This window comes from Salminus brasiliensis, chromosome 23 (assembly GCF_030463535.1).
Source record: "Salminus brasiliensis chromosome 23, fSalBra1.hap2, whole genome shotgun sequence".
In the NCBI taxonomy this organism is placed as follows: domain Eukaryota; kingdom Metazoa; phylum Chordata; class Actinopteri; order Characiformes; family Bryconidae; genus Salminus; species Salminus brasiliensis.
This window is the reverse complement of record NC_132900.1, coordinates 12,495,568-12,510,091: the sequence shown is the minus strand read 5'-3', so window position 1 is coordinate 12,510,091 and position 14,524 is coordinate 12,495,568. Positions and strand designations below refer to the sequence as shown.

General features: G+C 40.9%; 1 protein-coding gene across 2 annotated transcripts in view; it reads right to left on the bottom strand.

The window, feature by feature from the left end:
• Window positions 1–14,524, bottom strand: part of pard3ab (par-3 family cell polarity regulator alpha, b) — a 185,061-nt gene that overhangs the window by 61,067 nt on the left and 109,470 nt on the right. For both annotated transcript variants that reach the window (XM_072668370.1, XM_072668371.1), the window contains 4 exons: window positions 11,711–11,941; window positions 9,862–10,093; window positions 5,998–6,108; window positions 1,689–1,922 (listed from right to left, as the gene is read on the bottom strand). In XM_072668370.1, coding sequence (XP_072524471.1) covers window positions 1,689–1,922; window positions 5,998–6,108; window positions 9,862–10,093; window positions 11,711–11,941 — 808 coding nt within the window. The remainder of the gene's footprint in view (window positions 1–1,688; window positions 1,923–5,997; window positions 6,109–9,861; window positions 10,094–11,710; window positions 11,942–14,524) is intronic.

Genomic DNA, 14,524 nt, shown 5'->3' with positions numbered 1-14,524 from the left:
TCAGTGGCTCTGCAGATTACCTAACACTTTATACAGGAAACACACATTACACACACATCTGTCACACAAACATGTACATATATACTCCTGCAGTTAACAGACGAGTTCCAAACCCCATACACTCTACCCCGTGTATATTTAGCCCCCCAAAATAATGGCATTACGAGGTTGTTAAGCATCTACATGCAAACTACCCCTGCGTTGCACTGACTCATACAATTAGCATCCTCACCCTAACAGCCCACACAAACCAGCAGGCCTTGTAATGTAGTTATGGATGTATTTGGGCTACATTTAGAGAACCTGTTGTAGAAAACTGCTGAATTAGTGGCTAGTGGCCTTATTTTAGCATCACTTTGACTGTTGATATTCCCACCACCCCACTTATCCACCCCAACTTACCCAAAAAAGTATTGGAGGGAGCACCATCCATCACTCCACTGCTCCACAGCTCAATGCTGGGGGGCTTTATACTCCTCTAGCCCACGCCAGGCATTTAACATGTTCATGTTTTTCTGCTCCAGAGAGTCCTGTTCTAAACTGGCAGTTCTTTTCTACAGAGGCTAGACAGGCTGTATGTTGCATGTGCACACGATCCAGTGAGCCATGTACACACATTTTGCTTATGGCCTGTGATGTAAATCATTAAGCCACAATGGTGTTTATTTGTTGATGTGGTGCTGAGGTGCTATCACTCTCCTCATCAGGCGATCAATAAGAATTCGATGGAAGTTGCCTTTTTACCTCCTTTTCACACATTACGGCTTAAAGAAATCCTTAGTGTTCTGAAACCGGGACAAAAATAGATGCCTAATAAAAGTCTGCTATGCTTTGTTTGAGTGTGGAAAATCTGCCCTCTATGTAATATCTAATATCACACAGTTAAGGGCTAATGTGCAAAACCAGCTCACTAGACAGAGCTCCTTTCCTTCTATCATTTTCAGTTTATTTTTCTCTGCTTGGATTTCATTACTTGGTCATCTTTTTTATTTCTAGCTGTTCCAGAAGGAGCACTAGCGACGATAAGCTAAACTGGAATTGAAGTGAAATTTCACTCTCCGTAACGCATGAGACAGGCTAGCAGGATATAACCGCTGCTTATTAGAGTTTTCCCTCAAGGCAAAGTCAAAGTCTGTTGTAGCATCAGTAATTTTTCAGATTTTACCTCCAATTTGTTGTCGTTTAGTTAGGAGCTGACACAGTGTTTGTAATTAACCTCAAAAGTTCAATAAACAGTGGCTCTGAGCTGTCCAGTGGACTAAGGCACTATGACCTGAGGACTGCTCGTTTGAATGCCAGATCATCAGCAGCCGGAGCCTGAGAGAGCACAATTGGCTTTGCTCACCCTTTCCCCACATCACTTCAGTGTGATGCTGGCCAATGCATCAGACCTGGGGATGTTGGTTGTCCCCGGTGAAGTTGTATTCGGCAGCAGTCGGAAAAGAGGTAGTGGTTGATTGTGAATATGTCAGTCCTCACCCTCACAGTGTCGGAAGGGTGAAGACTCCCCTCCCCATTTTAGATTAGCCAATTAGCCAAGGGGAAAAATCCCCTTCCTAATTTCATAAGTTTCATAAAATAAATAAATCCTTGAGCAAAAAACAAAAACACCAAACACCAGCAATGCTTCAGTTCACTATACTGGTGAGGCAGTGGATTTAGACTGGTAATGCTGTAAAGCCGCTTACCTGTCTGCAGGAGGGTGTCCATTCCGGTTGCTGGGGTGTGTGTAGGGCGAGTCGGGGGGCGTGCGATAGCCATGGTAAGTACCCCTCTGCAGAGAAGCCTGGAGTGAAGCGATGCCCGTGTAGGAATGCTCCTGATCCTCGCCGGGTACACACGCCTGACTGTAGTCCAGAATCTCCGCATAATCCCTCTCCCGAGCCTGCCGCTCACGCAGCTCTCGCGTCTTAGCCTGGATTCTACAAAGAGTTTGAGAGAGTAAGTAAAAATGACACATTATAGGAGTGAGCATAAAACCACCACAAAATCTGGTCTTTAAAAGCCATGTTCACATTACAGGGAAAGAGTGGATTTCTTTTTTTTGCCTGAATTTGAATCCTGTGAGAGCTGTGTGAATACAAGAGAGACATATATGTTGCTATACTGGATACCTGGATAGCTGATGCAGTTTTAATAAATGATGTTGTTCATTTCAGAATCTAATTTGTTTTTAGTAAACATCCCATGAAATTGTAAGCTAAAGTTTAGGCACCCCTGGTCAAACCCCTAATCACCTCTATAGGCACCCCACAGACTCTGCACGCTTAAAGCACTGCTGAATGTTTTGGAATGGGAGTCAAAGAAAAACATTAATTGTATACACGGGATAGCATTTCATCCGAGACCAGCAAAAATACATGCCACAATGACAAGCAAGACATCTATTACACTGCTCTCACTCGCCTTCATGCTTACATTTCACTGTGGCACAAATACCCAATGGTTTTCACTAAAATACAACAATGTGTATTACAGTGACTTCTGGCACGTTCCGAGCAGCTCCCGGGCGGAATAGGACAGTTCAGAGATGCCGACATTCGGAACTCATTTTTGTTCAATTCGAAAACAAAATCATTAATTCATCCTTTAAGTGAGATTGAAATGAGATTGTCTCTGTATAATGACCGTATTGAAGCGAAGAATGTAAGTTTGGGAAGGTGAGTGAGGAATAAGGTCACATTTCAGTTTGGATTGTTTCCAATTCTGATCCAAATCCATTCATCCATTTTTCAGTAAAGACGTCAGATAAAATAAACAATGTAATTAGTTTGGCATGTTTTCTGCATGTCTCTAATCAAATGCAATTTCACAAACACACTGCATTTAGAGCTTTTCTACTGGAGTGACTGCCTTTCAATTTGGCACAGATTCATCATATTAGAACGCAACATAACAGGGGAAACAATTAAATGTAAAATGTGGAAAGTAAAAGTTTATTAAAGTGCATTAAATTGTCTGTTCTGTTGTTTAAATTCTGCAAATAAACAGAAACAGAAAGTGCTCTAAAATGAGCAGAAATGTCATTTTCCATTCTTGCTTTTTGACAAGGGATGCCCAACATTTGCATTTGACTGTATATGCGCCTATTACCCATCCAGTGTTGGCAATGTGTCAGCAGCCTGCAGCATCTAACATGGAAATCTCTCTCTCTCTCTCTCTCTCTCTATATATATATATATATATATATATATATATATATATATATATATATATATATATATATATATATATATATATATATCTATCTAAAACGGAAAATGACACTTTCTGCAACACACACAACAAATCTGAAGAAGTAATGCAGGCCTATATGAAAGTGTGGTTCAACACTAAAGAAAATGAAATGTAAAGAAATGCTGTAGTGCACATTTAATATACAACTACTACTCAGCATTTCAAACCATTACCATCACACCATAAACCATAACTTTATAGTAAAGCATTCCATCCATAATTACTTATTTTATTTTTTTCTTAAAGCAGCAGTCCTGAAGTTTTGGGTTTTTTTTTTTTTGAAGAGGGGAGTGAAGAGGGGACAATATTGTAACAAACTGTGTCAGGGTGCTGGAGCAACCATCTGTACAATGTTCATGCTGGTCTGGTAGGTTTTCGTGGGAACACAGCCTCTCAAAGAGGATCTGGCATCCTTTAGCTTTCTTTGGTCATCAAATCAAAGAAATGTAAAATAAGAACTAAAGAGAGAGCTGGCAATCCAAAAGTGCTTGCGAGAGATGCTGAGTTAGCTTTTTTCTATTGCTAAACAGGCAATATATATCCATTTATATTTTTGTAATATATGGGGACTTTGCGTGTACCTGTGTGAACAGCCCAGTGCTCTACCTGCTGAGCCACCACTGCCCCACAAATACAAATACTGTATAAGATTTATCTGTAAATATTCACTGAACTTATAAACATTGCACACGAGTACAAATGATGCAGAATGTGGTGGAACGGGTTGTCTTCAATGTGTGTGTCACTTCTGGACATCCTCTGAACGGTCCTCAGCAAGGGTCAACACCCTGCCAACTCTTCACATATAGAAGGATGCATTATTTACAGTAAAGGTTCGACAGGTTAACTCTGCACTGCTGATCTGAATGGGAAAGCCCATGTTGTCCTGTGCTGTATATGTATCTTCATTCTCTACTGTTAAATCCAGCATGGTTAGGGTTGGCTAGAGGTATTGGTCACTTCAGTCAAGGGATAATAAGAAATACAGCGAGGACGACTCGGAGGACGACACTGAAAGCTACACAGCATCACATTAGTGTCCTGTGTGAGAGGGAAGGCAAATTAAAAGCAGTGTGCTTATGACATGCTTTAATTATGATCGCAGCAAACAGCATGCACAGGGAGCGAGAGCAAGCGAGAGAGGGGGAGAGAGAGACAGACAGACAGTGAGAGTGACAGCAAGAAAGGCAGCAACATATAGAGAAAGACAGCAGGAGTAAAAGAGAGCGAGTGCGAGAGTGAGTGAGAGAAAGGAAGACGGAAACTGACATGTTTTGTTCTGGGGTACTGTATGTCTTCACAGTCTCTCACAGGACAGAAGGCGAAACAGGAGGAGTTCACACGACGGCTATTAATAATTCCACACACACACACACACACACACACACACACACACACACACACACACACACACACCAAGATTTATTTAATCCAAATTCCAACTGTCAACCATTTCCAAACAACTACATTATAGCAACTAAGAGTCTGTCATGCCCCCGAATCAGTCATTTGCGGCTATTACAGGATACTTTACAGTACAGTTGCGAAGAGTGAAAGGAAAGCAGCACTATGCAAAAGTTTAGGCACTCCAAGAGAGTTAAGCTCTCATAACTTGTTGGATTCCTAGAAAGGCAATATCAAAATCCTCTGTTTGACAGCAAAAAGAAAAAAAAAAGAAAGCCTGATGTATCCTAGAAAATGGACAGACAAAGCTAAAGAAGAACGTTTTTGGTTTAGTGAGCAAAGAGACGTTTCAAGAAAAAAAGGGTTTCATGAAATAGAAATTCATGAAAAGAACACCTTTCCAACTGTTAAGCATGGGAGTGGGGGTTCGTGCTATAGCCAGTGGCACAGGGAACTGTACAGATAAAGAGTAGACTGGCTCCATTGAAACGAGCAAATTCTGAGGGTAAACATCACACCTTCTGTTTAATAAAGCTATAATGATCCTAAACACACCTTAAAATCCACTGACTACCTTAAGTGGTAAAAGCTGAGGTCACATTTCCCAAACAACCATCACAGAATACCTGTGGCTAGACCTCAAAAGACAAAACTGTAAATTTGAAGCTTTTTGCAGTGGAGAACAGGTGAAAATCCCCCAAACAAGAACTGAAACATGAGCTGCTAGCTGTAATAAAAGTACCAGCAATGAATAAACCATAAGAATTAACTACATAAAATAAAAGTATAGGGACAGCTGCACATTTATTGTTTAGGGTATTAAAATAGTTTATCCTGCTTTTGTTAGACTTACTGTATCTGCTGTCCAGGGAAGGCTTTCTACTAGATTCTGGAGCACCGCTGTGAGGATTTGATTATCTTCAGTAACAAGTGAGGTCAGGATGTTAAATGTTAACCACCTCACCTCATCATCCCAAAACAATTCTCAAAATTATTGGATGAAGCACCATCCATTATTCCAGAGAACAAAAGTCCATTGCTCCACAGCTCAATTCTGGAGGCTTTATACCCCTAAAGCCACTTAACATAGGAGCTCTGTTTGAACAATACCTCTATAAAACATTGAGTGTGTGTATGTGTGTGAGAGGAAGTGTGTGTGTGTGTGTGTGACTCCACACAATGCCAGGTTGGATGGCAGGACCTGTTCCTGATAAGAGTTTTACTAACTCCATCAGCGGACAGAACAATCGACCACTAATTCTTGCAGCTGGACAGATACATACACACAATAAACACAGGAAGGGGAGCAGAAGAGTGTGAGAGAATGTGTGTGTGTGGGTGTGTGTGTGTTTATACCTTTCTTGTTCTTGTCTCATTCTGTGCGTCTCCTCCTCTGTAGCTTGTGTCTCCTCTTGCCTCCACTTATTGCTTTTATCCATACGCTCATCCTTACGATGCTTCCCGAACCTGGTACACACATACACAGGCAAACACACACACTCCATCACCATCAATCAAGTAATGGCTGGACTAATGGACAGACACCATTCAGTAAGAGGGTAGGGATGTAGGTTGAAACTTCATAGACATCATTTATTACAATTATAATAATAAAAAAAAAACACTTATGCTCAAAATGTGTTAAGACCAAGACAAGCTAGAAAGGTACATTTGTTGCTAGGTTGTTGCAACGTGATCACTATGGGGAAACCAGGGTGTTTTTGCCAAGTGGTTGCTGAGATATACCACTATGGTCACTGCTATGGGGTTTGCTTTGTAGTTGATGGAAGCTCTGGGGTTGCTGGGTAGTCGCTAATACGTTGCGCTAGATGGTTTCTATGGTACCCCAGGTGGTTGCTAGTGTGTTGCCGAGTTAAACATGGTAATGTTTGTTGGCACCTGGGCAGCTGTTGCTCCTAATCCCTTCATATGGCAGTAAATTGGGGGCTGCAGTAGGTTGAACCCCTACATAACACTGTATTTGCAAAGTGGCTAATACGGTATACCAGATGGCTGCTATAGGGTTGCTGAGTAGTTGCTAGGTGACTGCTATGGTATCCCAGGTGGTTGCTATTGTGTTGCCAAGTGGCACACTTGTCTTTATGTTTACTATTAAACATATGGTGAGTGGCACCCGGATATCTGTTGCTCCTAATTCCATCATATTGCAGTACGCTGAATGTTGGAGGAGCTTAAATCTATACCTAAGGAGATAAGTTAAAAAACAATGAAATTAGGTGGTTGCTATGGCATACCAGGTGGCTGCTATGGCGTTGCAGGGTAGTTGATAGGTGGTTACTGCTAGGTGGTCACTATTATGTTTTGCTAAATGGTTGCTATGGCTACAAAGAGGGTGCTGTGGTACTAAATGTGGTTGGATGGATGTTACTAGTGTATCTGTTTTATTATTTGAAGGTTGCACACACTTTTGCACCCCCTTCATTCCAAAGGGGGGAGAGGGGGGTTGTATTGTTAACTCAAGTGGAAATCATACATCTGATCGAAAAGCTGTGTAAAAGCATTGCAAAGAAAACTATTTCTGAAAATCTTCGAAAACAGTTTTGAGCAGTCGAAGGTATTAGCGCATGTGGGGATTCTACAAGTTGGTTGGAAAAGCATCCCAGGAAGCTCTTCATAATATCAAGAGTGTGTAAAGCTTCATCGAGGTAAAGGGGGCCTACTTTGAAGAACCAAAACAGAAGAATCAAAGACAGTTTGATGTGTACTCATGACGTGCTATTAGAAGACAAAAGTAGCAGAGAGGGAGCGAACATAGGCTTTTGTTCTGTCATTGCTTTTACTGTTGTAATCACACAAGATTCCAGCGTAAATAACAGACAGCAAGAACTGAACACAATCACGTTCAGCCTCCCCTAAAACATAAAGGACATACGAACTAACATCCCTGTCTGTCAGAAGCAGTTAGTAGTTCAATTTGATATTTTGTTTTATCTTTTAATTAATTATGTTTTAAACAATGCCCCCCCCCCCCCCCCCTCCCCCTTCTGAGAAATCGCCCACCGCAGCTGACGTACTGTACTGTTAAACATATGGTGAGAATCCATTTCTCTCTTGGTGGCACCTGGACAGCTGTTGCTCCTAATCTCTTCATATGGTAGCACATTGGAGGTTAAATGTCTACATGAGAAGACGTGTTTACACCATCATCACCATCATCAGTGAAGCAGCACAGTGAGTGAGTGAAGTGCACTAGGCTCAAAATCTGCAGTTAAAGAGCACTCCACACTATTAGTCTGAGATCCCACCACAAGGACCTACACAGCTCTTCAAAGTGTATAAGCGTGTATATACATGCATGAGTGTGTGTGTGTGTATGCCAATGTCATGTTTATATGACAGGACAGATTTAGTTTGTTGCTAGCAGGTGTATCAGACATATGCAAATGAGCCTCTAACCAATCACTAAACTTGCATCTTATTCCCTCAGAACTCTAGACTGGTGTCCTGTGTAAGGACTGTGTAAGCGAATATAGATATATCAAAGCATTGCAATGTTATGTAGCACTGTATCGTTTCTCAAACATACAGTATTGATTTTTAATTACTAGTTTAAATGTAAAGACTGGTGGCAGGCAGTGGTTCATTTAGTGTTGTCCTTAAACCCTGACCGCTAGATAGCAGTGTTGTAGATTTTATGTATGTGATGGTGTGTTTATCCTGTGACAGTTATATATAGACAGATATATATATATATATATATATATATATATATATATATATATATATATATATATATATATATATATAACAAAAAAAATCACAATATTATCTTCATTACAGTATCACAAACAACGTTATATACTGAACCGCATCAGGTTCTTGCAAATACACCACCCTAGCCCTGTGTTTTACTGCTTTTTTTTTTTATCACCACTGATGCTTTCTCTAACAGCACCGCCACCATATTCAATGTCCCTGGGTTAGGATCTTCTATTAAGTGAAAATAGCTGTTTATTAATGAACATTGATGTACAGCTGTGAGAATTAGCTTGCATTCAGTGACGAAAGCATTAATCAGGTCAGGATGTTGGACAATCACTACCTTACAACTCATCCCATACCACTCTAGCCCACGCCTGGCATTAGGCAGGCAATTAGTGCATTAGAAGGGGTATCCACAAACATTTGGACAGTGCACGTAGTAGGAGAAAGTGATCTCCTACTATCTGGTTAGGGTAAACAGCACCAACTATATGAACAAAAGTATTGGGACACATGCTCATTCATTATTAAAAAAAAATCAAGGGTATTGATTTCTGTTATAAGTTGGGGGTATCTGTCTCCACTGTCCAGGGAAGGCTGTCTACTAGATTGTGGAACATTGCTGTGGGCATTTGATTCATTACATGACAAAAGGGTTAGTTAGGTCAGGGTGTTGGATGATCAGCATCCCATAATTATTTTTATACAATGATTACATTAATTACATTACATTAATTTAAATAGCACAGCCATTGTTCACCAGTAAGGGTTAATCACGTTACATCACATTCTCATTAGCATGAATATCTTTTGAGGTTGATCTTAAAATCACAATCATTATAATCTCAATATTGCATTTTGTTCATATCTCGCAGAGCTGGTGTGTGTGTGTGTGTGTGTGTGTGTGTGTGTGTGCACGTGTGTTGAATTGCAGGTTTGTATTTGCTATTCTGGTGACTGCATTAATATGGTGAATGGCTCTCTGACACAGTGATGCATGAGACAGGCTGCGCACACACACACACTTGCATACACATACACACCTCCAACACACCCCACACACTCTGAGAAACACTCCTCCAATCTCCCTGGCTCCCCTTCGCTCTCCCTCTCTCCCTCTCTCCGATTCTGACAGGCTCCAAAACACTCCAGTGACTCTTGTTCTCTCTCTGGAAAACTTTCTGACACACACTCAAACTTCTCCTCCAGCTGAGAGGAAGAACATTCATCATCTCTGGACCTGCGCTGGTTAATATTCCTGAGAGCGGCGAGACGACGCAATGATATTCAAACCCGCAGCAACGTGACAAACAACACTGCATTCACAGAGTCACTCTACCCATATCCATCTTACTCCTCCACGCTCGGGTGATGGGGATGGAGTTCCTCAGGAAAGAACCCTGTTATGAAGTTTCGAATAATTGAGTTTATTATATCGCATAAAACCATGAAGGATAAAGGAGCTGACGGAGAAGACGTGTTTGCCTGTGCGTTTACCTGAACATCTCTCCAAGACCTTTTAGCATCCCTTTCTTCCCTTTGCTTTTCTCTTTCTCTTTCTCTTCTGGCTTCTTCTTCTCCTTCCCTCCTTTCTCTTTCTTCTTATCACTTGCAGGTTGGTTGCCATTGCTGAGCTGCTGTCGCTCGGCAACAGGGAGCGGCGTGAGGTCCGCTACAGTGGAAATGGAGTCTCGCCCCGAACGAGAGCTTTCTTCTGTGTCTTCCTCGACTGCGGGTCCAACATAAACACCATAAATAATCAGACAAATCAGATCATTTTAAAAGAATATAGTACAGTAAGTCTAATCTCGTTCCGCCGCATCTGTAGTGTTCTATATAACATCCCTGTACTTTAGGGGAAAACAGAAACCCCCTTGACAGTTTTACGTACAACAAACAACAGGTGCTGTCCCAATTCAACCTTACAATAGCACTTCTTGAGCACCTCAATGCTGAGTATTGTCCAAAGGTGATCTGATCTGAGTACCATAATGCAGATTATCGTCCAATAACGATCTGATCTAACTACCTTAATGCAGAGTATCGTCCAATACCGATCTGATCAGAGTACCTTAATGCGGAGCATCATCCAACACTGATCTGAGTACCTTAATGCTGAGTATCGTCCAATACCGATCTGATCTAACTACCTAAATGCTGATCAGGTCCAATACTAATCTGATCTAACTACCTAAATGCTGCTTAGGTCCAATACTAATCTGATCTGAGTACCTTAATGCTGAGTATCGTCCAATATCGATCTGATCAGAGTACCTTAATGCTGAGTATCGTCCAATACAGATCTGATCTAACTACTTAAGCTACTCCGATCAGATTAGTATTGGACCTGATCAGCATTTAGGTAGTTAGATCAGATTAGTATTGGACCTGATCAGCATTTAGGTAGTTAGATCAGAGTACCTTAATGCTGAGTATCGTCCAATACAGATCTGATCTAACTACCTAAATGCTGATCAGGTCCAATACTAATCTGATCGGAGTAGCTTAATGCAGAGTATAATCCAATACTGATCTGATTTAAGTATCTTACTGCAGAGCATCATCCAGTACTGATCTGAGTACCTTAATGCTGAGTATCGTCCAATACCGATCTGATCTAACTACCTAAATGCTGATTAGGTCTAATACTAATCTGATCTAACTACCTAAATGCTGATTAGGTCCAATACCGATCTGATCTAACTACCTAAATGCGGAGTATCGTCCAATACTGATCTGATCAGAGTACCTTAATGCGGAGCATCATCCAACACTGATCTGAGTACCTTAATGCTGAGTATCTTCCAATACCGATCTGATCTAACTACCTAAATGCTGATCAGGTCCAATACTAATCTGATCTAACTACCTAAATGCTGCTTAGGTCCAATACTAATCTGATCTGAGTACCTTAATGCTGAGTATTGTCCAATATCGATCTGATCAGAGTACCTTAATGCAGAGTATCGTCCAATATCGATCTGATCAGAGTACCTTTATGCTGAGTATTTTCCAATACAGATCTGATCTGAGAACCTTTATGCTGAGCATCATCCAATACTGATCTGATCTAAGTATCTTAATGCGGAATATCATCCATTACTATTCTGATCTGAGAACCTAAATGCTGATCAGGTCCAATATCGACCTGAATAAAGTATCTTAATGCTCTGCTAGAACACAGTGGTAACATTAAAGTCAGTGGGTTTCCTGTTCTTCCCCTAAGTACAGGGAACCACTTTGAAGATACTGTCTGTAGGAATCAGCCATATGTCACAGCTGTTCTATACCTTTAATGCATCATCAAAACTCCACTAAAATTCAACCAATCAGAAATATGCCATACGTATGTCCATGGTCTCCACGTCTTCCTCATTGGCTGCTGGTCTGTCATACGATTTGTCGATAGCTGCACGGAAGCTCTCGTTACAACCTCTCCCCCTTATGATGCGAGGGCGTGGCCTATGGAAGGGGAGGTCCCCATTGAGCGTTGCCTCGGCGACAGCAGTCTGTAAGCTTTCCAAGGAGCTGGATTTCTTCAGGCCTAGAGACGGGCCAACGTCACGTGACGACGAACCTGTGAAAGAGTCAGAGGATTAAACGCTTCTTCAGAAGATGTCAAAATTCCTACACAGTCTGACAGAGCTGTCAAAACTCTCCTGCCTGCGATCTTGAGGAGCTACGAGGTGCAGTTTATTACAGAGGGAGGTATATGAAATGTTTGATGCATAACAGCTAAAATTGTAAAATCAGAAACGGATTTCGGTCATGGTGGGTAACGGAGTAAGAAAGTATACGGACAGGTCTACTCTTCTGAGAATTGAGTAATATGCTCAAAGACGTCAATAACTGCAAAAATGTGACCTGCAGTTTGTTTGTTATCAGGAAAAGAAAAAGCAAACACTTTAATTGTGAAGCCAGGATTTAATACAATCTGATATAGAAGTATGAAAAATTATATTATTAGCTCCTTCTGCGTAATCTGGAAAACACTCAAGTTACTAAATCTAATACTGGCATCCCTCACTCGGACACATTTTTTTATATTTCACATGTAAACATATGTTCACATGTGAGGATACATATTTCACATATGCATTTTCACGCAATTGCACATTTTGTGGTCACTTTTTTTTCCCTACATGTGAAAGGCTTGAAAACCACGGGTGTCTTATTCACATGGTTTTTCTGCAGGAAAATCTTTTCATAGGTTCTGTGTTTCAAAGTCACAATGTTCAGTTATAGGGTTGCTGGTACTGATAAAATTCAATATCCACAAATTTGTCTAAAGTACCACAATGTTATGATATCAGATGCTATTTCAATTAGCATTAATAAAATAAAAGCCTCTGAATGCTGCTATGCTCTGATAAATGGCATAGCTCTCTTTGGAGTGGACTATTTTATTGTGCCTTCTCTTATAATTTTACCAAATCTGATCTTATATTCTGTACATTAGATATATTACATTCATCATATGACAGAGATCCTTCTCCTTTAACCCAATTCAATCTGCCCCAGAGTAGTTAAGTGCAAGCATGCCCTTGCTGGGCAGTGAAACAGATCAATGTGTGGAATCTGAGCTTTCAGGCTGCTACCACATTTTCAATGTGTATATAAAAGAAGCAGCTGTAGACAGTCTCTGTAAAGCGGTATTGGAGTGGACGTGTGTACACTGGGCGACTGAAAGAGAAGAGAGAAAGCGTAGGATAATCCGAGAAGGGCCAACTGAGTAGGCACTAGGCTAAAAGCTAACCAAGCTAAGCGGCTAGCTAACCACTCAACACACAGAGAGGACACAGAGAAGACAGCAACACTGTTACAGTGCTAAGCTATGCTAATCTAGGCTATGTGGATGTGGGCCTGCAAGGTGCTATAAAGCAGCTAATAGAGGATATGCACTGACGTCTTGTTCAACCCCTTATAGTCGGGCTGAGTGGCAAAACAAGGAATGATTTACACTGTAAAGTGTGTTTACACTTCAAATTCACATATTGTCTACATCTGGATTGCATCTCTGTGACCAAAATCCAGCTGGGTCTGACCTAAATAAATAAATAAATAAATAAATAATAAAACTAATAAAAACAACTAATCAGATATCGGGCCAACTGTTCTAATTTCTGTTTATGTAATTGTAAGCAAACACAGAAAAGTAGACTGGTCTTAGAAGAATTTTCAACAGTTTTCAGACTCATTTAGTAGACTGGTTCATCCAGGTTACCTAAATAATTAGTGAATTCCTGCTGAATCTGTTTATGCAGTCAATCTCAACAGCTCTTCCCTGTTTTCATGTAGAAGCGACATTCGCATTGAACCCTAACACCACCACTCAGTCTGTCTTTTATCCACTCAGTGGACATGGCTAAAGTGACTCCCGCCACCTGTGATGTCACATGTCTATTATGCAGACCCTTTTTGGGGGAAGTGGTATGCGAATTGCAACAGATCTCTTGGTTTGCTCGCGAGGGCGAGTATTTGTACTGTAGGTGTTGAACTGCTGCAAATGACTTGAGGTACCCTCTACAGAATGGGACATTTTTCAATTGTTACAAGGGGCAACCTAAATGGAGGGGAAACCCTGGAGAGTATGTGTGTGTGTGTGTGTGTGTGTGTGTGTGTGTGGGTGCAAGAGAATAAATAAACATGTGGGTCATACACATGTCTCATGACTGTGTGTGGGAGCAGGGGAAGATGAAGTTGGGAATGGAGGGCTGAAGTTAAACAAGTAAAGAGGGAGGACAGCAGAGAGATTGCAGCCATTCATTCTCATCAAGGCCTGGCAGTCCTACTAATACCTGTCAGAACAAACACACACACACACACACAACTGAAGCACCATAGGGGTGTGAATCTTCCAGCTTTCAGCTACTATTCTCTGGGAAACTATTCAATGAACAATGAAAGCTCAAAATGCACCAGAATTGGATTTGCTTACTTTTTGAAATACACTGACTCCACAAACAGGACTGGAGGATCGATTTACACTGTAAGGTGTGTTTACATCTCCAACTAACATATGTTCTTTGTCTGGATCATGTCTGGGCACCCCAAAGCCAACAGGAATTCCACTCACATAAGTGGATTAAAAAATAAAAAAATAAATAATAATAATAAAAAATTGTTGTGTTCTGTCTATACTTGTGTTAAATGCAGTCTG